The 23,046-nt window shown below is 43.3% G+C and overlaps 3 protein-coding genes and 1 pseudogene across 4 annotated transcripts; 2 read left to right on the top strand and 2 right to left on the bottom strand.

Annotated features, from left to right (window-relative positions):
* The first annotated feature begins 667 nt into the window (after positions 1-667).
* LOC120643808 lies at positions 668-5,558 on the top strand (annotated as a pseudogene).
* A 124-nt stretch (positions 5,559-5,682) lies between these two features.
* On the bottom strand, positions 5,683-6,502 carry LOC120645383. The gene is made up of 2 exons (XM_039922174.1): positions 6,062-6,502; positions 5,683-5,955 (listed from the first exon to the last, which is right to left on the bottom strand). Exons 1-2 carry the CDS (start codon positions 6,500-6,502, stop codon positions 5,683-5,685), a joined length of 714 nt encoding a protein of 237 aa, XP_039778108.1.
* A 492-nt stretch (positions 6,503-6,994) lies between these two features.
* Positions 6,995-14,006, top strand: LOC120643807 (DExH-box ATP-dependent RNA helicase DExH10-like). Of its 2 annotated transcripts, none has more exons than XM_039920278.1 (17): positions 6,995-7,164; positions 7,255-8,272; positions 8,623-8,937; positions 9,156-9,260; positions 9,369-9,437; positions 10,098-10,265; positions 10,348-10,419; positions 10,506-10,622; positions 10,854-11,075; positions 11,164-11,322; positions 11,818-11,907; positions 11,997-12,092; positions 12,179-12,332; positions 12,425-12,573; positions 12,739-12,834; positions 13,030-13,122; positions 13,645-14,006. In XM_039920278.1, exons 2-17 carry the CDS (start codon positions 7,274-7,276, stop codon positions 13,753-13,755), a joined length of 3,015 nt encoding a protein of 1,004 aa, XP_039776212.1. In that variant the 5' UTR covers positions 6,995-7,164; positions 7,255-7,273; the 3' UTR covers positions 13,756-14,006. The 2 variants fall into 2 exon arrangements, with proteins under 2 accessions (XP_039776212.1, XP_039776213.1); XM_039920279.1 differs by having other exon boundaries at positions 7,011-7,164; positions 7,260-8,272.
* A 281-nt stretch (positions 14,007-14,287) lies between these two features.
* On the bottom strand, positions 14,288-19,728 carry LOC120643806 (cleavage stimulating factor 64-like). The gene is made up of 10 exons (XM_039920277.1): positions 19,465-19,728; positions 19,090-19,168; positions 18,175-18,349; positions 17,101-17,134; positions 16,768-17,006; positions 16,589-16,666; positions 15,924-15,959; positions 15,456-15,836; positions 15,032-15,247; positions 14,288-14,858 (listed from the first exon to the last, which is right to left on the bottom strand). The coding sequence occupies exons 1-10, from the start codon at positions 19,505-19,507 to the stop codon at positions 14,718-14,720; spliced, it is 1,422 nt and encodes a 473-aa protein (XP_039776211.1). The 5' UTR covers positions 19,508-19,728; the 3' UTR covers positions 14,288-14,717.
* Positions 19,729-23,046: the final 3,318 nt, after the last annotated feature.

Here is a 23,046-nt window from a genome sequence, read left to right as displayed (position 1 = left end):
GCAGTGTAGGATTAAGTGTGCTGCTGTTTCTTGCTCCTGATTACACAGTGAGCAGATCGGATTGCAGGGCCATTGCCTGGCCAGTAACTTGTCAGCTGTTTGAATCTTGCTCTGCACTAACAACCAGGCGAAGAACTTGTGTTTTCCTTCAGCTTCCGCCTTCCCAATGCGGTCACCTTTGAAGGAGCTGTAAGGCCCTAGAAACTGTGCGTTGTATGCAGATTTTGCTATGTAAACTCCATCTGCCGTCCACCTCCAAGTGATACTATCTGGTGTGTTCGAAAGATGCAGTTCTTGTGTAAAATCCCACAACTGAACAAAGCTTGCCATTTCCTCAACCGTCTGCATCCTCCACAATCCTCTCGTCCAGTTTTGGTTATGCAGTTCCTCCCTTATGATCTTGTTCTTCCTCCATGCTAGCCGGTATAAATCAGGGAAAAGATCCTTAGGTGCTTGGCCGTGCACCCATGAGGATTGCCAAAAACTTGCCTTAGCACCGTTCCCCACTGTAACCACCATACTGACTCTGAACAATTGTCTGTCCATTGCATCCACTGGTGGCTCCATGCCCACCCAAAGTTTATCTGGCGTTGTCCACCTGCCAAATCATTTTAAATTCAGTGTTCGTTTGCAAATCTGAGTGGGAGACGGCCATTTGTAGTCTTCTTGTGCCAAACACCGGCGGCGGCGGCGGCCCGGCCGGACACCTATTTTCTTCCTTTCCCATTTGCCATTTCTGGTCACGCTCTCCTCTTCCGCTATCAACCGTCACCACCACCGCCACCTCGCACCTCCCCCCATCAGCCTCGCCCCGCATGGTCCCGCGGAGCGCTCCAGGAGATGCCAGTGCCGGCCGCGGCGGCGTCCATGCGCGGCACGGAGGCGGCCGGTCCGAGGCACGCTGCGCGGCGACTGGGCCGCGTGCTGTTCGGGCGCCGGCGGCGGACCGCCCTGCTGCTCCTCGCGCTGGCGTACGCGGCCGCGACGCTCATGCTCGCCACGGGCGGCGGCGAGGGGCTGGGCGCCGGCGTCGTGGTGGAGGCCGCGCCGCCGGCGCCGGCGGCGGCGCCCGGGTCGGTGTACCGCAGCCACCTCGCGTTCGAGCGGCTCCTCCCGGAAATGCGCGCCTTCGCCTCGCGGCCTAATACGGTGAATGCCTAATTCCCCGAGCCTCCATTGCATCGTCCAGTGGGAAAGTTACGATCTTGGCACTCGATTTTTCTGGGGTGGAATTGAGTTCTTGCAGGCTCAAGTTACTGGTTTCGTTTTAGAATGGGGGGACATAGGAATTGCAAATTTGCAATGTGGGCCCTCAATCAGGTCAATTCGCGATGCGGGCGCTCAATTTGTTCGTATAGGCTAGTCTTATTGCTGGCAGTACGAAAAGAAGGATTTATGTAAATGCAGAAGAGTAATCTTATGAAAGTGAAAAAAAAACAGTTTTTTTTCCTTTCCAACAGGATTTCTTTTAGTCTGTTGACATGTGTCAACTCTTGGGAGTATGCATTGGTTATTTTGGATTTATAAATTTTTACAAGGTTCAGAGGAAGTCTTTGTGACTTCGACTCAGGTGAACATGAGATTGCTGATGATCTTGTCTTGATCAGTACTACTCCCATACTAATAGTGTCAGTAACCTTTGGAGGCCCACTATGATTCCCCATTAATTACCTTTGATCATGATTACTACCAACCTTTTCTTCTGATGCTAGGAAATCAGGATCACTTCCTTACATTTATGTGATAATTTCCTTTTTTTTCCCTGGCATTACACAGTTAGTGACATCTAATCACAAAAAGATTGGAAAACAATGGAAACCTTGTATCAGCAAGAGGTTGACAGAGTCAGGTAACAGAACCTTGAGAGTTTAGTTTGCCTACCAAACACGCAAGTCAAAAGCTAATTCCTTCTTCTTTGTTTGCCTCTATGTGAATGTAATCTGGAAAAGACAACATAACTTGGTAGCTGACATTGATGGCACACATTGCTCTTTTCAGAGTTACCATCGTCAAATGGTTTCCTCGTAGTTGAGGCAAATGGTGGCCTGAATCAACAACGCATTTCAGTAAGTTGTACGAACATTTCCTTGCACTGCCAAAATTATTGGTACGGAATGTTTCTTTTTGAACAAGTAATCAAAATTGGCGTTTGTTTCCATGGTGTCATGCTAGCTCTCTGGCTAAAAGAATTGTCCAGTAATCAACAGTTTCTAGATAACTCAGAAATTACCTGCATTTGCCCTTATCAAGTGGGATCCAATCTCAGCAAGGTGTCAAGTTTTTCTAGATTTTTTTCTGTGGTCCACATCATTGATTGGCAGTTCGCCCATGTACATGTGGTGGACCTCATTTCTGCATAAACATGGTAGTCGATTTTTTTGTTCATATCTGTACCTTATCTTCTCTGGAAATCTCAATAACGAATGGGGTTTGAATGCTACCGATCTTCACGTGTGCAATTCTTTGTTTTTTTTTTTCTATAGAACATCAAGTTCAATTTAGGTTTCCTCTTCATCATTTTTGGTGGTTATCTGATAGAGATTTCTTACTACAGATTTGTGATGCTATTGCTGTGGCCAGAATTCTCAATGCAACTCTTGTAACACCAACATTTCATTTGAATAGTGTTTGGCGGGATTCTAGGTAACAATTTATTTACTACAGAAGAGTCAAATATGTGTTTGGAGTGACTGAATTATGCATAGGCCTCCCTCCTTATCTTTTCTTGGAAACTAGCTTTGTAAGTAGTCCTTTGCAAGACTGAGTTGGGAAATAAACTTCTGCAACTAGTCTCCTTCTACACGTCTTTCTTTGGTCAATTGTTTGTAAGGAGGCTGGAGCCAATAAGTAAAATTGATAAGATCCTTCATATTGTAAAAAGAAGAAATCTAGTGTTTTTTTTCTTATCCTTCATTATGTGCACATGAGCTTTTCTCTTGTGGCTGAAACTTTTGAAGCAATATTTGCACTTCCATTGTAGGGATGCATTTTTTTACTACGGTGTTTTAGTCATGGTTAAGCTTATACTCCTATCAGCTACCAAGTAGCCTGTCAGCCCTGTCCTTTTATCATATAAAGTTTTTCCTTAATCATAAAAACGTTCAGAATTTACATGTTCCATCCCTTTTAGAGCTAAAACTATAGCACCTAAAAACTTGATTCAGTAAAGAGTCATTATTTTGATATTACCGTTTGGTATATGTTTGTTTGTATTCTTCCTAGAGTTTCATGAGGATGTATTTTCATGCTTTCAGCAAATTTGGCGATATCTTCGACGAAGATCACTTCATCGAGTCTCTCAGAAAACATGTAAGGGTTGTCAAACAACTTCCTGAAGATGTTTTTCTACGATTTGGTTATAATATCAGCACTATACCAAATATGAGAACCAAAGCTTTCTCGCCCCCAAGTTACTACCTACAACAGGTGCTTCCAAAAATGTTGGAGCTTGGGTATGTGTTCCTTCCTTGCTTCTCTTCCCTTAATAAAGTAGTATCAGATATTTGGAACTTAGGGATACCTTAGTACCCTGTCTCCACTCATGTCTTCTTCCGTGACACAGGGCTGTGCGTATTGCCCCTTTCTCAAATAGATTGGCCCATTCAGTTCCTTCAGATGTCCAAAAATTGAGATGTTTGGCAAACTATGAAGCATTGAGATTTTCTGAATCAATAAGAATTCTTGCAGACAATATGGTTGGCCGAATGATCAAGAGGAGTTCTTTAACTGGTGGGAAGTATGTTTCAGTGCATCTTCGCTTTGAAGAGGTTTTGATGAATTTTATCTTGTGCGGACTCACATTACTAATTTTTCTCTCTAATTTATGATGATTGTGTGCTTTACATTTAGGACATGGTAGCTTTCTAATGCTGCACATATGAAGGTGGTTCTAAGGAGAATAATGCAATGGAAAATGCTCGTGAAAGGAGCTGGAGAGGCAAGTTTCACCGACCTGGTCGAGTAATAAATCCTGAGGCTAACCGAAGGAATGGAAGATGCCCTTTGACACCTTTAGAGGTTGCAACATTTGTTCCTTGAAATTTGTGCTTGTTTCTGAAGCGTCATATTTAGAGCCCGTGCCATGCTTCTCAGGCTGTCTACTGATGGACAGTTGCATTGCAGACAGAGTGCTAGGTCATATTGTGAGATCATTTCTAGAATATCTTGATCAGTCACACCTTATATACAAAATTTTATTTTTACCAGTGACCAAAATTTTAGAGGAATGACTTGCTTTGTTTTATGGGACGTTATATAGATTGCTATTATCTTACTGGTTCAGTGTATACAGGTTGGAATGATGCTGCGGGGAATGGGATTTGAGAATACTACTTCCCTTTATGTTGCATCTGGTAAAATATACAATGCTGAAAAGTATATGACCCCTCTTCGCCAGTTGTTTCCACTATTGCAAACAAAACAAACTCTGGCTACATCAGAGGAGCTTGCACTGTTCAAGGTAACTTTTTCTTTGGTTATTGCATTTCTCTAAAGTATGCATCCTTTGATTATCTCATTTGCGTTGCATCAAGAGTGTGGAGGCAAGGTATTGAAGGATAAATTTTCCTGCTTAAAATATGTAGGGACATTCATCAAGATTGGCAGCATTGGATTACACTATCTGTCTTCACAGTGAAGTGTTCGTGATGACACAAGGAAGCAACTTCCCCCACTTCCTGATGGGGCATAGACGTTATATGTATGGAGGACATGCAATGACAATAAAACCAGATAAAAGCAAACTAGTCCAACTCTTTGACAATCCAAATATCAGGTATGCGTTTGGTTGTCCTAGTTCCACTTCTTTCAATTCTCAACAGGATGCGACCTGAATTCGTTTACATGTATGTATTATGCATGTATCCATTCTCCTTATTCTTATGTCCAAGATGACCTTATTCCATAAACCTCTGATCAAACTTAACTGCTTGAAAGAAGCTCGGTTCATTTTAAGAACATAGAAATAGTTTTATATATGTATCCCACACTCACATAAGTAGATTCAAGTCTTTAACCAATTACTCCCATTGAACTTTCAAACACCTACAATACAATGGCCAGGAGATGCAGGCTCTGATGCTATCTTGTTCATAATATGAGCTGATTGAGGACTTAATTCTAAATTGTACTCTGTATATCGTTTAGATGGGATCAATTCAAGCACCACATGCAGGACATGCGTCGCCACAGTGAGACAAAAGGTTTCGGACCAAGGAAACCACAGGAATCCATATACAACCTTCCTATGCCTGACTGCATGTGTCAGCAAGCTGAAATATGATCTAGGATCGCATGTGCAAAGCAAGGAACCAGACGTGTCCCACCCTTGCAACTTGTAAGTAGCCACACTATTGGTAAGTGAAGGAACTGTTTTGGTTATTGTAGGAAAAAGAGTATAGAGATGCCAAATAATGTGGTTGTTGAAATGAACCCCTTTCTCCCTGAAAGAACAGAGATTCTTCAGTAAGTGTAGCATATCTGCATATATGTAAATGTAAGGTACTCCACAGCTTATTGTACATTAATTCATTATTTTCTTTGTTCTGAGATGCCATAAATCCCCAGCATGACCTCATCCACCTATATTTCAGTCTGTTGTGTAATAAATTTCTGATGGTTTTCCTACAGGCTACACACAGTATGTACGCTGTCCTAGCTAAGCTAGCATTGTTCCTCTGCTTCTCAGCCTCCATTGCCGCCGTCGGGACACTGAAAGCTATTGTCGTCGCCGACGTTGAAAAGGTAGTCACCGTCGCCGCTGCCATCGCCGTCGTACAGCATGTAGCAGCTCAGGTCCTGGTTCAAGTACTGGCTGCCGTCGTCGTCGGCATAGTAGCCACCCGTGTCCCCCACGGCACCGCCATGCTCCTCAACCTCGCAGTAGTTGCTCGGGCCCGGCTGGTCCGGGCCCGGGGGGATAACGACCTGGTGCCCGGCGACGGCGTCGGCGTCGGCCTGCTGCTGCTGCTTGCCCTGCTCCTTCTTCCTCCTGTCGGTGATCCTGACGCGGTAGAGGACGGTGTCGGCGAGGTGCGGCGGGTCGACGATCCGGTAGTCGTGCATGACCCAGCCGCTGGTCCGGATCTTCTGGGGGCTGGGGCCCGTGGTAGTAGGACAGGTTGTGGCGCTTGTACGTGACCTCCAGCCGTGGGGCGGCGGCGCCGCCGCCGGCGCGGGAGAGGACGAGGCGGGTGGCGCCGCTCTTCTGCCCGTCCCACGTGCCGCCGACGCCGTCCTCGCCGGGGCCGACGGCGCGGACGATCCTCTTCCTGTCCTGGCTGCGCGGGCGCCCGAAGAAGGCGTGGTCGCTGCCGGCGTGGCCGTGGCGGCGCATGAGCTCCCACGGCGGGCAGCTGCAGGGGTCGGCGTCGATGACGGCGTGCCCGTGCGGGTTCGGGAACCCGACGGCGCGCGGGAGGAGGTACCGCGCCACGATGTCGGCCTCCGTCGGGTCGAACTTGTTCGCCGCCGGCAGGTCGAAGCCGAACCGATACGCCTCCATCTACCAGCTAGCTAGCTAGCTCCCCTTTCTTGGCTTCCCGTTCCGGGTCAAACGGGCCTCGCTCTCCGCCGCCGGTGCTGATCCGAGGAGATGGCCGGCGGCGAGCTCTCGGCTCTCGATCTACTTGCTCTACTCGAATTCTGATTTCTGATTCGTGTCGCCGTCAGGGATTCCCGGCGCTGATATGTATGGTATGGTCGGGCTTCCCAGCTTCTACCTCGGAATCGGATTTGCCGCAACCGTTTCGGACACAAAGTGAGCCGCCATCCCCGAAACGGAATCGAATTCCGGCGGCCTTTCCGATCCAGCTTCGAGTTCGGATTGCTGTCTGGCGGGGGGAAAAATTTTCCCAAATTTTCAGGATGCTGTTGGGCCGAATTCAGATAGTGGGCCATTGCGGATGGAACAAGTCCGGCCTGGCCCGGCCCAAGAACCGACCGGCTCCTGCATCAATATTCGTGCGGCGGAGATCAACGGCCGGGATTGGCTCCGTCCAGCGCCGCCCGCGCCTCCGTTCACGGTGAAGTAGCCGCAGAGGCGAGGCGGCCACCGCAGAGAGCTAGGGCACACCTCCCCCTTCGCCGCCGCCGCCGCCGCTCCTCTCGCCGGAGATTCCCCGCCGCCGGAACGCGCGAGGCCGCCTCTCACCACGGTATCCGTAGGTAAGGACCCTACTCCTAGGCTTCGCTGTGTTGGGTGGTTGGATTGCTCCAATTGGGTGGTATTCTCTGACGGGGTGCTGGGTTTGGTAGCTTAGGTTTGGTGGCCGCGATGGGGGAAGAGGCGGAGAACGCCAGCAAGCGCAAGGCGCCGGAGTCGAGCGCGGTGGAGGAGCCGAGCCTGCCGGCGCCGGGGTCGACGGCGGAGGCGGACCCGGCGGCCAAGCGCCGGAGCCTCTCGCGGTCGTGCATCCACGAGGTCGCCGTCCCGAAGGGGTACGCGGCGGCCAAGGACGAGGCGGTGCACGGGACGCTGGCGAGCCCGGAGTTCAACGGGGAGATGGCCAAGGAGTACCCGTTCAAGCTCGACCCCTTCCAGAGCGTCTCCATCGCGTGCCTGGAGCGGAACGAGTCGGTGCTCGTCTCGGCGCACACCTCCGCGGGGAAGACGGTCGTCGCCGAGTACGCCATCGCCATGGCGTTCCGGGACAAGCAGCGGGTCATCTACACCTCCCCGCTCAAGGCCCTCAGCAACCAGAAGTACAGGGAGCTCAGCCAGGAGTTCACCGACGTCGGGCTCATGACGGGCGACGTCACGCTCCAGCCCAACGCCACGTGCCTCGTCATGACGACTGAGATCCTCAGGGCCATGCTCTACAGGGGCTCCGAGGTGATCAAGGAGGTTGCCTGGGTTATATTCGACGAGATTCATTACATGAAGGATCGTGAGAGGGGAGTCGTGTGGGAGGAGAGTATAATTTTCCTGCCCCCTGCCATCAAGATGGTCTTTCTTTCCGCTACCATGTCAAATGCGACTGAGTTTGCCGAGTGGATATGCAGTCTGCACAAGCAGCCCTGCCACGTTGTGTATACGGATTTCAGGCCGACACCATTGCAGCACTATGTGTTTCCAATAGGCGGTTCTGGTCTCTACCTTGTGGTAGATGAAAATGGCCAGTTCAGAGAGGATAACTTTGGGAAGCTACAGGACTCGTTTAGTAAGCAAAATAATCAACTAGATGGAAGGAAAGGTGGTGGACCTAAAGCGAGTGGTCGAATTGCAAAAGGTGGAAGTGCCTCTGGGAATTCTGACATATATAGAATCGTCAAGGTAGGCAGCATTTAGCATTATTTAGTGCAATGTATACTCTATTCTTTGGTTTGATGGAGTTTCTGAAAAGACTAGTTTGAACATGCCTGAATTTTTCTAATCTAAAATATTCTGTGTTAGAGAGGCTAAAGTTGGCATCTTATTGGTAGATAATATTGCTCTGCTGTTGATATGTTATTTGAATTTTTCTGCTCATATACCTGCTTAATTTCAAGTCCTAATCTTTGGATGATTACCTGAACTAGAAGCTATTATGTTATAGGGCTAGGTCTGATTGACATCTCACTTGTAGATTCTAATTATTTAGTTGTTGATATCCTATTCAAATTTGAGTTTACGTTAATTTTCAGATGATTATGGAGCGCAAGTTTCAACCAGTCATAATTTTCAGCTTTAGTAGAAGAGAATGTGAGCACCATGCCATGTCTATGTCAAAACTTGACTTCAACACTGAAGATGAAAAGGAATGCATCGAGCAAGTTTTCCGTAATGCTATTAGCTGTTTAGTCGAGGAAGATAGAAGTTTACCTGCTATAGAGTTGATGTTGCCGCTTCTTAAACGAGGCATTGCAGTACACCATTCTGGACTACTTCCAATAATCAAGGAGTTGGTGGAACTGCTCTTTCAAGAAGGTCTTGTGAAAGCTCTCTTTGCTACTGAGACAGTATGAGCTCTATCCTGATTATTCCACTTAATCTTATAAGTGTTTTTATCTTTTCACATATAGTATAATCTAGAGTTTCATTTCTCAAATGGATGGTTTTCAAACAGGGTAAAGTAAAAGAAATATTGGTTTCCACTTCATGTAAATAGTGCATCTTTAACAATTAGTTGCACCATTTGATCAGTAACAGTCTTACTCTGTTCACCTTTGTGCCTCAGTTTGCCATGGGTCTTAATATGCCTGCAAAAACAGTTGTTTTCACATCTGTCAAAAAATGGGATGGTGATACTAACCGCTATATTGGTTCTGGAGAATATATACAGGTACATTTTTTTATATATGAAATGCAAGTTAGGCATACATACATGTAATGTTTACAGAGGGGACAGATAGAAAGCCATTTATTAATTTCACATGTATTCGATTCTTAGATGAGCGGAAGAGCTGGCCGACGTGGCAAGGATGAACGAGGCATTTGTGTTATAATGATAGATGAGAAGGTAAAGTTCCATGGTTCTATGTCGTGATTATCTTTGCTTTTCAAGTACAACTCATGTACCATGAAGGTCTTCATGACAGGGTATTAAGTTTGTCTTTGTTGGCTTGACATGCTCTTGACAAATTTGGGGCTCCTTTGGAAGAGAATACAACAATTGGCTCCAATCAATCTTGATTCTGCAGTTATCTTTCTGTGTCTGATTGACAAAATCTGATGTGAGGATTGATAAATCCTTTCTTTTTTATGTAATGTTATTGCTAGTTCATTTGCATTTAGAAATTATGATGGCCTAGATGTTTATTGGGTTTTAATCTTTTTTTCCTTTTACCTATATTCAATGTTGGTTGTTATGCAAATGAATACATGTATGACTAGCAACTTAAACCAACACAATCCATGGCATGCTTTGAGACTGCACTGAACTCTCACATTGAAAACAGTTGTGCTGTTCTGGGTAGTCGTGCTTAAAGATTTATCATGTTTTGAATCTTTTAGTCTTGTCCCAAAACTTATGCTTGAATTTTGTGTGCCACAGCTTAAAGGTTTCTTATGCAAATTATTTTAGTTGATTTTGTTGCAACTATCTTGGAGCACAGAACCTTTTGTTCTCACTAATTTCTTTTAGATTGACTTTTATCCATAACATGAGTCCACATTGCAGATGGAAATGAGTGTTATCAAGGACATGGTGTTAGGCAAACCAGCACCTCTTGTCAGTACTTTCCGACTGAGCTATTACACTATTCTGAACTTAATGAGCCGTGTGGAGGGCCAATTTACCGCTGAGCATGTGATTAGAAATTCATTCCATCAGTTTCAGTATGAGAAGGTTTGTTGCAGGACCTTTAAAAGATGCTTCGTACTGCCATATTATAGCCAGTGTGAGAAAATAAGCTACCCTCGCTTTTCAGGCATTGCCAGAAATAGTTCAGAAGATTACGCGGTTGGAGAATGAAGCTACCTTGCTCGATTCTTCTGGGGAGGTATGCTATTTTGATTGCAGTATTCATAATTGTTCACCTGTGGCTTTGTTATCGTTGTTATTTGACTTGCACATTTCCCTGGACAGACTGATCTTGCTGAATATCACAAATTGGGCCTTGATATATCTGAACTTGAGAAGAAAATCATGTCTGAGATGATTAGACCAGAGAGGGCTTTGTTGTATTTGGTTCCTGGAAGGCTGGTAGGTAACTCCACTCTTCACAAGTTCTGCTTCTGTTTGCGGACGAGGTGTTTATGTTCACCACCAATTTATTTGTCTGATGAGAAACTGCAGGAATTCTTTCTCTGCTTATGCTCACTCCTTTATTTCTTCAATGAACTGTTGTTTTGTTAGTACTTCTGTTGTACTTCTGTTGTAGGCTTTACAAATTTGTACAATTCCTTTTGCACTCAGTATTTTGCATTGTGGCAGGTCAAAGTGAGGGATGGTTCAACAGACTGGGGATGGGGTGTGGTTGTAAATGTAGTGAAGAAACCTCCAGCATCTGGTACTCTTCCCCCTGCTCTAAGTGCAGCACGTGGTAATAGCTATATAGTGGATACCTTGCTTCACTGCTCTTCTATTTCCAATGAGAATGGATCACGTTCAAAGCCATGCCCGCCTCGCTCTGGCGAGAAGGGTGAAATGCATGTGGTGAGCAGTGTTAAAGGGTTTTATCATGATAGACAATTATTAGATGATCATCTGAATACTACTTTGGATTAATCTGATATACTTCCAGGTGCCTGTACCATTACCTTTACTATCTGGTCTAAGCAGTGTTAGAATCAACATTGCTCCGGATCTACGACCACCTGAAGCAAGACAAAATATACTTTTTGCAGTGCAAGAACTAGGAAAGCGCTACCCTCAAGGCCTACCAAAGCTACATCCAATCAATGTATGATAGTTTTTTCTTCTTACATGAAATTTCTTTCCATGTATTCATTTTTTTCACCTCAAGTCCCATTTTTGTCGTAGCTTGAGTTCCATAAAGTTACAAACTGAAATATATCTAATCTGTACACCAGCACCTCTCTTATTATGTACTTGTGAATTGTGATATTGTTCCTTCTCTGATAGTCCTCTTTAGGTGCCTTGTGCAATTAACACCTCCAAATATAGGAATAGGAATTTTATCATGGTTTTAATGCATTGTCCATGGATAATATATCTGTAGAGAACAGTTGTCAATGTAATATATTGATGTGATCTTCAGCTTCTCATTTATAACCTTACATATTCACAGACTATAATGCTCTCTTGCTCTACCGTCTCTTGGCAGTTCTGCCACTGTAATTGGTCCAGTTCGTCTGAGCATCTTAACATAAATGCTTTGTCATTCTGTAGAACAATTTCTTAAAATTGCGTACTCATTTTTATTGTCTACCAACAGGACATGGGTATTCAAGAACCTGAGCTAGTAGACTTGGTTCATAAACTCGAGGAGCTTGAGCAGAAATTATGTTCTCACCGACTTCATAAGGTATCTAATGCTGTCACCTCTGAATGAAGAATTATTTGGGATCATTTTTTCTATTATTGACTGAGTTTGTGCTTTTCTTTATGTCTCAGTCTGGTCAAAGTGAGCAGGAATTATCATGGTACCAAAGAAAAGCAGATTTGAATAGTGAAATTCAGAATTTGAAGTCAAAGATGCGGGATTCACAGGTTGGTTCTGTCATTTTACTTTTGTTCCATTTGGACTCTTTGTAACAGCTACATGAGTTTACCTTCTTCTAATCTACTCCATACAGATACAAAAATTTAGAGACGAACTTAGGAACCGGTCACGCGTTCTGAAGATGCTCGGTCATATTGATGCTGATGGTGTTCTCCAGCTAAAGGGACGTGCTGCCTGTTTAATAGACACAGGGGATGAGCTGCTTATCACTGAGCTTATGTTCAATGGTATCAATTCTATATGGTTATCTCTTATCTGTGTCCAAGTTTTCCCTGTAACTTAAGTTGCAGTATTGCTTTAATATGTTCTCTGTGTCAAGGTACATTTAATGATCTCGATCATCATCAAGTTGCTTCCCTTGCTAGCTGCTTTGTACCTTGTGATAAATCAAGTGAGCAAATACGCCTGAGAAATGAACTTTCCAGGCCAATGATGCAACTTCAGGAGGCTGCGAGAAAAATAGCTGAGGTTTATACTTGTCTCATTTCTATTTTGATATTTCCCTGATCTTATTGAGATGTAAATTTCTCATTGTTCCGGGTCCCACTAGAGCAATGTAATTCTTTGTCTAATTTATATTTTGTTATCTCCCTGTACTTGATTGTGATATCTGAATTCTCACTGTTGTTTTAGGTACAACGAGAATGCAAACTGGAAGTAAATGTGGAGGAATATGTTGAATCAACCTGCAGACCGTACCTGATGGATGTCATATACTGCTGGTCAAGGGTCAGTACGAATGAGGCCCTAGTCTTAGAAAAAAAATGTTTTCCTTTTCGAATTTTTTTTGTGATAGAGATCTTGTCATACAGTTCTTTTTTGTTCTTGTCATGTCTAATTTGTATAAGGTACAATTAAACTCTATTGGAACGCCTTCTGTGATTTCATTAATTTTATCTTATTGTTTGTATTATCTTGATATAGGGAGCAACCTTTGCTGAGGTGATGGAAATGACCGATATTTTTGAAGGAAGTGTCATAAGGCTTGCTAGAAGGCTGGATGAATTTCTGAATCAGGTAGCTCTCCAATGTACCCTCCATCACCTGTACTGCTTTCCACAGTTTCCTTGTCACTTCCATTGTATGGATGCATTCCTTTGATTACAGACAGTAATGGTCAATGTGCATGCCAGTCTGAATCTGGCAATGCTGCTTGGGAAATGTCCACTATAAGGTGTCATAGTACCTTGCTGGTCTATGCATCGTGCTTTAATACAGCATACATGTTTAAGCCATAGTTTCTAGTGTTGAAATTAATAATTTTGACAAATTTAAACTAACTTTAATGTGCTGTCATCCAATTTTATGACATGGTTGATGATGTAGTCATAAGTAGTGATTGTTAGGGTTTGCAGAATCTCTGAGGCGAAAACTGGAACATGCTGGTTCTGGTTTTTGTCTTGCGCTTTGGTGATGTTCCCTGGGTTTGATGCTGACCATGTCAATATTAATAATGTGCACACTAAATTTGTATCTTTGCAAAATGTCTGTTCTTTTGTTCTAGATATCTGAACCTACTAACTCTGAACTTGTTCACAGTTGAGAGCCGCTGCAGAAGCCGTCGGGGAGGTTAACCTCGAGAAGAAGTTTGAGAAGGCGAGTGAGAGCTTGCGTCGGGGTATCATGTTTTCCAATTCATTGTATCTGTAAACAAAATGGTAGTCCAATTTTTGACCCAAGGCAGAGGAAATGTACCCCTTGTCTGTAGAAGAGTAGGAAAGTAGGCAAGTAGCCTCCACAACCCAGTGGCCCCTTAGGGTAAATGGGCCCTTGTTAATGTTATACATCAGGTTAGGAGCAATGTCATCAAGCAATCGTACTGTTGAGTGTCGAAGTGTGCAAATGGTTTCGTACCACTATTGTTTTTCAAATCAAAAGCGATGGACTACTAAGTTTTTGCATGATTGCTAACATGGAAAAAAAATTCAACATTGTCCTCTTTCAAACGGCGCCCTAATAACCAGTTAAAAGAACGACAATGGCTATACGATCACGGCAAGGGTGTGGTTGAACGAATAAACGTTGTGAACATAAGAGCATTTTACAACGCGTAGTTAAATATCGTAGCAACATAGATTCAAGCGTGTTGAGACAATGTGCTTGCCCATATCCTACATATGCGTTACAAGTTACAACATGAACCTAAAGGATTGTAAATGGAAGTAGCTGGTCGAAGAACAGATTGAAACAAGCAGCAAACCGTGTTTTCTGAACAGGCTCCAAACAAGAAACAGAACTATGACAAATCTCAAGGTCATAAGCATACACAAAGTCCAATACCTATGTGAGAAAATTCAGACAAAAATGTCTGATGCTACAACACACTTGGGAAAAGCTGAAAAAACACCTCCCTTATCTGGATACATATTATTCTTTTTCCTATAATGATACAATGGTGATGGATAATGTGTATCCCTCTCTTCACGCTATCTTCTCCAATCACATTTTCTTTTATCCTGATCCGAAGAATGCCAGATGCATAACTATAAGCAAAATTGATGGCATCAAGATGCCGGCAACGTTGACAGGTCACAGGCGTGGCAACTAGAAAATTGAATCCACCTGTTTCCATGTTATGCTGTGCTAGTAGCTTAACCAGTCGCTTCACCAGTTCAATTGGTACTATTTACCAGTGCAAGCATTTTCTGGAGTTCAATCACCTGCTGCTGCTGCTCTGGTGGCAATGAACTCAGCTGCTCCGGTGTCAACTGCAATACTTGCTGCAGAAGAGCTGATTCCACATCAGGTGTGAGCTGCACAAGAGCCACAAATATATTTCAGTGCTTGAGACTAATGATAGCTCTTCATAAACTCTATTCTTACTCCGGTCAAAAATCTCCATAGCTACTAGTCTCCCATATTGGTAAGTTAAACCTAAACACGTAGAAACATAACAAATCCTGAAATTGGTTATAGATGGTTGTACCTGCGCTTCATTCCCTGGTCGCTGAAAGCTAGCAGCACCAGCACTATAGCTCCCAGATGGTCCACTAGGGCCCACTGCTTGAGGTGGAGCTGCATAAGCAGTATGGCTGCTGTTTACCATTCCAAGTACTGAGGTTCCATCCTCCAATTTTCTCAACTTTGAAGGATGGGCATACTCCGCTATTTCATTCGGTAGTGTCTCTGGTACAGCAGCTACCTGCAGTTGGACATTGCTGAGTTAGCCTATGTGACTAGTAAGATTTTTGAAGAACGTGACTAGTAAGATAAAATGCATCGATTCAGTTCATCTGTGGGCGTGCATTGCCTATAGATAGCAAGTTACCAGGGAACATTCATCTAGTACAACAAAATTAGAACAGCACTAATAAACTAAATAAGCTCCTTTTACAAGTGATGAAAGATACCTGCGAATGAGGGTGGGTCGAAGGTACTGACTGTACACTTGTTTGCATAACAGGTGGTCTAGGGTGCTGTGGCATAAATGGGTGCTGAACTTGCGACATTAAGCCTACTGAGGCCACAAGAGGTTGAGTAGGAATACTGGAAACCCCTAGGGGCTGAGATAGCATTGGAGGATGTGTGGCCAATCCAGACTGATGTCCATGTGGAAAATTTTTGACTGGAGGCTGAGATGCATGCTGATACTGAGGAAAATTATGTAGTGTAGCTGTTTGTTCCTGCAGGGCAGTTGGGTTTGGTGGCATGTTAGCTGGAGATGGCTCATTGATGTGAGATGAAGATTGAGCCAAGGAGCTCGAGGGTTGTTGGTTCTTTGCCATCTGCATCTACAGTTTATACAAAGTATACATTCATTATGTCAAGCTAAAAAAGCACTCTGAGTGCCTTAAGTTTAAAGAGAGATGAGAGCGAACCATCTGTGGAGTCACCATTCCGAGCATTATTTGTGCCTGCATCACAACAAGGTGAAAATTTAAGTCATGACATTCTAATATTTATACTTTCTAATGATAGAGAACGGCTTAATGACATTTTTCCAAATAAATAAACAAACTTATTTTATTGCATAGATAAAATAAAATAAAGAAATATAGGGCCTCAATTCTCAGCTTTTTGAGCGGTGGAGTTTTGCAAACATGCCAATTTTCTTATATCAGACATTGGAGCTTTGCAAACATGCCGATTTCCTTATATCAGACATACACATAAAGCAAATCTTTCAGTGTGCATGTGCAATAAGACCATGGATTTTTCATTTTTTTCTGGTTGCGCCAAGGATCACAAGAAAGTCATGGATGATATCAACGTTCTAGATACCAGTATCACGTTATACAGAGAAAATTTGTAAACATGAATAAGAAATTTTAAATGTACAGTATTTGCACTGATCACATGAGTTTATTAATACAAAAATTTAAAATGGAAGTGAATATCTTCTGTAAACAGATGAAAACGTTATTCTAAAAACATAGACTTTACAACCTGCATAAGACTCTAAAATAAAGCTTGAATTAAGTACAAAATGACAGTAAGAAAGAGACACAAATGACTAGCACAGTCACTATTAGCAAAAGCTAACCTGAAATAGGGCCTTTGGCAGCTGTGGAATTCCTTGTAGTAATTTTTTGGAAAGCTCCTTATTTTGAGTAGTTAGGGCCTGTGATTAAATAAAGAAGACATTAAGAATCTACAATCGGCACAGGGTATTTATTCTGTAAACATCAAACAACTGAAGTGCATGGAAGATTACAAGTTAACCTTCAATTCAGCCATGATTTCATGCAACTGATGCCTTGACATTCTGGCCAAATAATGAGTAAGGGGGTCGTTTCCAAGTCCATACTGGACAGGTAAACCGTTTTGAACAATTGCAGTTTGAGCTCCACCAAGGACGCCAGCCATCACAGACGCAGCGTGTATTGCCGGTGGGAGACCAACAGGCTGATGAAGACTTGTATCTCCAACAACAGAAGTCCCAGCTAACTGTTTTTGACTCTCTGTGCCATTCCATCAAGTAGCATCCATGAACACAATTGAAATTTAATAAAGCATGTATGTGAACTGAATGATGAATAGAAAAATGGGACCAACCAGCACCAGATGCCATCCCTGGTCCTCCGCGACCCTGCAATGCATAAAAATGTATCCAACATAAGTCAACAGTTGCTCTCAATGAAGCTAAATCAACTTCAGTTGGTTGGGGTGTTCCGTATTTTCATTCAGATAATGAACATAGACCAACTCCACCTCCATAGTGAAGCTACTTAATCTCCAAAATGCAAAGTTGATAAATCGAGATAGTGAAATAATTCTTCTGTGTACTGTAACATCATGCAAGATTATTTCACAAGTCTCGAAGATAACTTTAACACAAAAAACTGTGTCCTTATGTAAATCAACTATATCTAGTTGAGGACTTGCATTGTCACAGTATTTTCTTGTGAACATGATATTTGGCAACAAAAACTGGCTCACATGTATGAACATCAGACACTGTCCTGGGTAGAGATATATACAAAACCTGTTGTAGCAGCTATAGTGACGGTAACTATTCAGGTAATAGTAAACCCGAAGAAAACAGCAAGTCCTTATGCACATGCATAAAGGTTGATAGGATATATTTCTTTCCAGCAATCAATTTACCAACAGTGGCAACCCTCTTGCTGGAACATGTCCAAAGACCATTTATACATCTTCCATAAGACTACAGCCCTTCTTTCGCTATTTTGAAGAAAGTTAACATCACATATTCAGCAGTAAGCACACTTTTGAAGAAGCTCTTTATCATAATATATATTTATATTAGGCTAAACAGCTTTGTCAGACTACCCAACTTCTTTGGCACGCTAGTTTCATGAACAGGGTAAAAAAAATCGAGATAACAGAGGCATTTTTGAACCGCACAAACATGGGCACCACACCAGAACGATAATTCAACGAAGGAATTGGATGGTTATAGAAGGTGCGTGTATGTACAGTCAGGTAGCTGTACATACACGAACATGCTACATAAACACAACAAAGTGAAACAGGAGACACAGCGTGGTTGGAGAAACCGCAGCTATTATCATTCATAGGAATGAAGACTATACAACTTCTCGTATTAACAGAGAACTCCATAGGTGGTAGGAAGGGTTCCACAGTAAAAAATTGAGGATCTTCGACCTTTTCTCTATTTCTGTCAGTATTCCTCCCATTTTCAGCAAAATCAACACGCAACTGACGACCATTAATCTCATAACCCTGCAGGTTCCGGCGGGCACTTAGAGCGGTCTCCTCATCCTTGTACTCGCAAAAGCCATAACCCTTCGGCTTTCCAGTTTCCTTGTCAATAACCAATCTACAAGCAATAAGGAGCTGTCAGCACAGCATGCAAAAAAGTTATGCTCGATGGCATCATGTCAAACTCAAATGTTGACAAACCTCTCAGCTAATAAGTTGCTCAGTCTACCTCTGACGAAGTTATCAGTTTCAGTAAATATTCACATACAAAGAAATCCGATCAAGAGAAGGTACAAATGTACATACAAAAAACATATGTGATACTAGGATGATGCTGTTTTAGGATTTCTGAGATTTATGATCAAAATTAACTTATAGGTACATTGCATCAGGCAGGCATGTAGCAGCAAAGGAACTTGACACTTTCCATGATCCACGTGTTGATAAATTAGTTTCTAAATCAACGTTCCATATTATTAGGATTCCCAAAGGTAAATTTCAAAGAATCATAAGGCAACCTCCTTTTCTGACAAAGCTAAGGAGAGAGCATCCTTTTTTACTCTGCCCAGTCTGACAAAGCGTTCAGCCCATAATTCACAGAGTTTTTTTTTTCAATCATATTTGCTAAATGATAGAATTTTTCACTTGTCGACCTAATGCTCATATTCCTTCCTCGAAACATAACAAAATAATGACAAGCAGGCATTCGGACAGCAACGAATGGATTCGTGCAATCTGAGATGCATATATGTTTTTTCCTTAAAAAAAAGTAAATGCATAAGCCTGTGAACCTATCGACTCAAACATCCATCCTGCATCAGCTTATTGCATTTGCGCGGGGTGAAACACGAACCGCACCTGAAGGAGACGACCGGGCCGACCTCCTCGCAAATCTGCACGAGCTGCTCCTCCGTCGCATCGTACGGTATGTTACCAACTGCAGCCAGATTCAAAGCACGAGCGGCACTCAATCAGCGAGCTGTAAACCGCCTCGGCGCGCCGCCCCCACACCACGCCCAGCAGCAACAGAATTGACGAACGGGATAAAAAAAAAACTGCGGGCCCCGCCCAATTGAAGCTCGAGGGCGGTAAACGTAAACCCTAGCCGCGGCGAGGCTGGGACGGGGCGGAATTGAGCCGCCGAATCGAACCGGGGGCTCCGGGCTCCCGGGATCGAACCGGGCAGCGAGGGGCCCTGGCCGAAGTACTGAGCGGGGTGGGGGCGGGGCGTACCGAAGACGCAGCGGTTCTGGGCGCCCGGGGGCGCGGCGGCCATGCTCAGCGGCGGGCGCCGGCGGCGGGGCGGCGGGGCATCCGCCGCTGGCGGCGCCGGCGCGGCGCGGAGCCGGGTAGGGAGCGGGGCCCGGCGCGGCGGGGAGGTCCGTCGCTGGATGCCGGAGGTGGAGGTGGAGGTGGTGGTGGTGTGTATGGGTGCCGGCTGGCTGCGGCGTGGCGCCCGCTTATTATAGGCGAGGCGGGGATTGGGCGGAGGGAGGGAGAGCCGCCGAGCTGCCTCTGCTCTTGGGCGAGTCTGACCCGGACTTCCTTCCTTCTTCCGACCGGAGGCAGGCAGGGTGGTGGAGTCGGAGTGCCTCAAATTTTAATTTAAAATATAAAGGTTGGGTTTCAAAAATATCGGATTTTTACCTCATATAATTTTCAAATTAAAAATATATTTATATTGGATTCTTGTGCTGATTTTGCTTTGGCAGACACGGATTCTCCGTGTATTTGTTCGCTTTCGATGCTCGGTTTTCATGCAATTCGTGTTCGCCCTCTGATATTTTGTCTGACGCCGTTCGCGTTCTCAGATGGAGAGCCCAGAGCTGGGTCTGTCTGTCTGTGGCTCTGTGCATGGCTGGGAAGCGGATTGATTGTTGTGGTGATCTGCTTTGATTGGTGAGGATTTGTGCTCGTGGTGACCGGGGAGGATGGTTCCAGTTTGGCAGATTTTGATTTCAACAGGAGGATTCAGTTCGATTGGTTTGGGACCTGCCACGGCTTTTTTTTTTCCTTTTTTGAACCAACTACGGCTTTATTTGTGGTCAGGTCAGCTACTTGCGTTGCGAGTCTGACGAATTTTAGTAGGAGCAGCAAGCCATTAACTAAGCAACAAATAAATATAAAAATTTGAAGAGCATTCCAACATTCCAGCGTTTCAATAACATGACTTCCAAATCGAATTTCACCAGCATGGGTTCCCCGTTTCCGGTGAACCAGCCTATTTTAACCGAAGAAACGTAGCTGGATCGTGGAAGATGAATTCAATTTCTCGACCAGGAAATCCAGCAAAAACTGCGGCGTGCTTTTTTTTTTTTTGCCTTGCATTGCTATTCCACACGTTATGTGTTTCATTTTCTGTTGTATCCTTTTTTGCTATTTTCTTCCCTCGTTGCTTGTTTTCTTTTCTTCCTTTATTTTTCTTTTTTTATTTTGCTAGTTTTTATACTGTTTTATTTTCTATTTATTTCCTCTTATTTACTTATTTAAGTTTTCTTCTAAATCACGTAGGTGTTGTTTTTCCAGTTTATAATCTGTGATAAAGTAATAATTTTAGCATTTTGTTACCGTAATCATTGAGTCCCGCCTGTATATGACATTGTTCCTATAATAAAATTTATTATTTTATAGTATATTATATTTGTGGAAATGATAAAAGTATATTGGATTTTTTTCAATTACAATGGTATAATCATTGAGTCCTGCCTGTATGTGACATTGTTCCTATAATAAAATTTATTATTTTATAGTATATTATATTTGTGGAAATGATAAAAGTATATTGGATTTTTTTCAATTACAATGGTATAATCATTGAGTCCCGCCTGTATGTGACATTGTTCCTATAATAAAATTTGTTATTTTATAGTATATTATATTTGTGGAAATGATAAAAGTATATTGGATTTTTTCAAATTACAATGGTCTATTCTATTGTTCCATTTGTGCAAATATATATTACTAGCACAGTGTTGACAACCAAAATTGGCAGCAACCTGAACAGACCGGTATGTCCAGACGCTCTGACCGGTCTAGGCGTCTGTAGATGGTCTGGCACGACCAACCGGTCTGACCGGTCAAGTGAGTCTGAGTACAACTTGTATTTTTCATAGATCTCTTATAATAGGATTTTTTGCGGGACAAGTCCACTCAACTTTATAAATATAAAGGGTCATGGCCGATTGAGGATACAACCCAATCGAACTTATCAAATACATCTACTTTTTATCGCCTTTACATTTTTCCTTTACCCTAGCTTTTCCAACCCAACATGTTGTTCTTACTTCGTCTCCATGGCGTTTGAAGATGCCCTAGCTGGCCTGCCGAGTCTTGGGCAACCCAAGGTGCGCCTGCCCCGACGGGGTCCCTCCCGGGCGGGCGTTCGTTGGATCCTCGTCGGGCTGCCCCGACGAGATCGGTCTGACCAGTCCACCATACCGATCTGACCGGTTAGTGTCGCGGTGCTACATGGAGCGTCGCTGCTCGCCATGCGATCGTGCGCGTTCGTGTGTTGGCCCCGAATCAACGCCAACACATAGTGTCCACGCATTGCTACAGACATTATAAATTTTACCTAGAACTATATGATACCATCAATTTTTTTCACTAATTGATTTGTTTGTATTCTGATTAGGGTTCTGATTGATGGATCAAGGAATCATTGCTTACTTTAGAAACAATAAAGATAGGGATTCTATAATATTATAATATTATAAATTATCTGATCACTTCTTTCTCCGAATTACATATTACAGTAATCCCTAAATTTGGTACAAAAATTCTAAAATTTTACATGACAACATAATTTGAGTTCATAAGTTTGTCATAAAAATTTTATATAATTTTTATACAGTAAAATTATACATTGTTCATAAATCCCTCCTATAGTTTCATATAACTCAAAGTTACACTTTGAAGTTACACATCATAAAGTCTTTTTCTGCTCGTTACTCAAAGTTACATTATATAGACTTACATTTACTATGTTGACATCTTTTTTTGGCACATGTCAATTTGTTGGGCAAGTGGCCGATGAAGAATGGGCCGATGCTCGATCAGGAAGAGGAATGAAAGATATTGGACTTTTTGGGCCAAGATGGGCGTCGCAGCTGATGGAACTCAGGAAGGAGCTGGCAAGGCTATGTCAGTAAGTTATCTTTAGATTTTATTTCGTTTGTTAGGCAAGTTTGTTTTCTTGATTGGCAAGTGTAATCTCGTCATATCGGCAAAGGAGGTTTAGGTTTGCACTATAAATAGCTGACCTCCGTCATTTGTAAATTTTATCAACCAAATCCAACCAAAAACCTTTATATTCAGCACATCTACTTTCATGTCGGCGGTTTCGCCAAAACCCTAGCTGCAGTAGCTTTTTTTCTTTCACGAGTTCTTCTCAGCAGGTATGTTCTATCGCTTGTTGAAAAGTTCGGAGTCAAGTTGCGTAGGCACATCGCTTCTTCCTCCATTTATGGCGCTCAAATTTATCGAGCATGCAAGATTTGTCCGGTGGAGCTTATCTGTTCACAAGTTACTGAGCATGTTGGATCCGTCCGGCGGGGTCTAACTGTTCACCAACTATCGAGCTCTCTAGATCTGCCTGGCTGGATTTAGTTTGCTCATCAAGTTATTGGTAGAAGTTATCGATCTATAAGGTTAATTAATCCGTTAATCTAGCTCGTTGTTGCTTTTATCACGAGTTATCGACATTTTCTTAGATCCTACTACGTTGGCCCGTTTAATCTAGATTGCTTTAAGTTTTTGACACAAATTATCCAGCCTAGATCCGCTCACTATCAGCTTTTTTTGTGTCATCTTGAC

Source organism: Panicum virgatum, chromosome 8K (genome assembly GCF_016808335.1).
Source record: "Panicum virgatum strain AP13 chromosome 8K, P.virgatum_v5, whole genome shotgun sequence".
Taxonomy (NCBI): domain Eukaryota; kingdom Viridiplantae; phylum Streptophyta; class Magnoliopsida; order Poales; family Poaceae; genus Panicum; species Panicum virgatum.
This window is presented reverse-complemented; position numbering and strand designations above follow the sequence as displayed.

Excerpts from the sequence above, each read along its gene's own strand:
- LOC120643806 (XM_039920277.1), bottom strand. The coding sequence starts at position 19,507 with ATGGCCGCCGCGCCCCCGGGCGCCCAGAACCGCTGCGTCTTCG. Across the intron at positions 19,169-19,464 it reads CCAGAACCGCTGCGTCTTCG|TTGGTAACATACCGTACGAT; the intron begins GTACGCCCCGCC and ends ATCTGGCTGCAG. Across the intron at positions 18,350-19,089 it reads GGCCCGGTCGTCTCCTTCAG|ATTGGTTATTGACAAGGAAA; the intron begins GTGCGGTTCGTG and ends TATTGCTTGTAG.
- LOC120645383 (XM_039922174.1), bottom strand. The coding sequence starts at position 6,502 with ATGGAGGCGTATCGGTTCGGCTTCGACCTGCCGGCGGCGAACAAGTTC. Across the intron at positions 5,956-6,061 it reads CGGACCAGCGGCTGGGTCAT|GCCGACGCCGACGCCGTCGC; the intron begins GCACGACTACCG and ends CAGCAGCAGCAG.
- LOC120643807 (XM_039920278.1), top strand. The coding sequence starts at position 7,274 with ATGGGGGAAGAGGCGGAGAACGCCAGCAAGCGCAAGGCGCCGGAGTCG. Across the intron at positions 11,323-11,817 it reads CAAAGCTACATCCAATCAAT|GACATGGGTATTCAAGAACC; the intron begins GTATGATAGTTT and ends GTCTACCAACAG. Across the intron at positions 12,574-12,738 it reads CTGCGAGAAAAATAGCTGAG|GTACAACGAGAATGCAAACT; the intron begins GTTTATACTTGT and ends CTGTTGTTTTAG.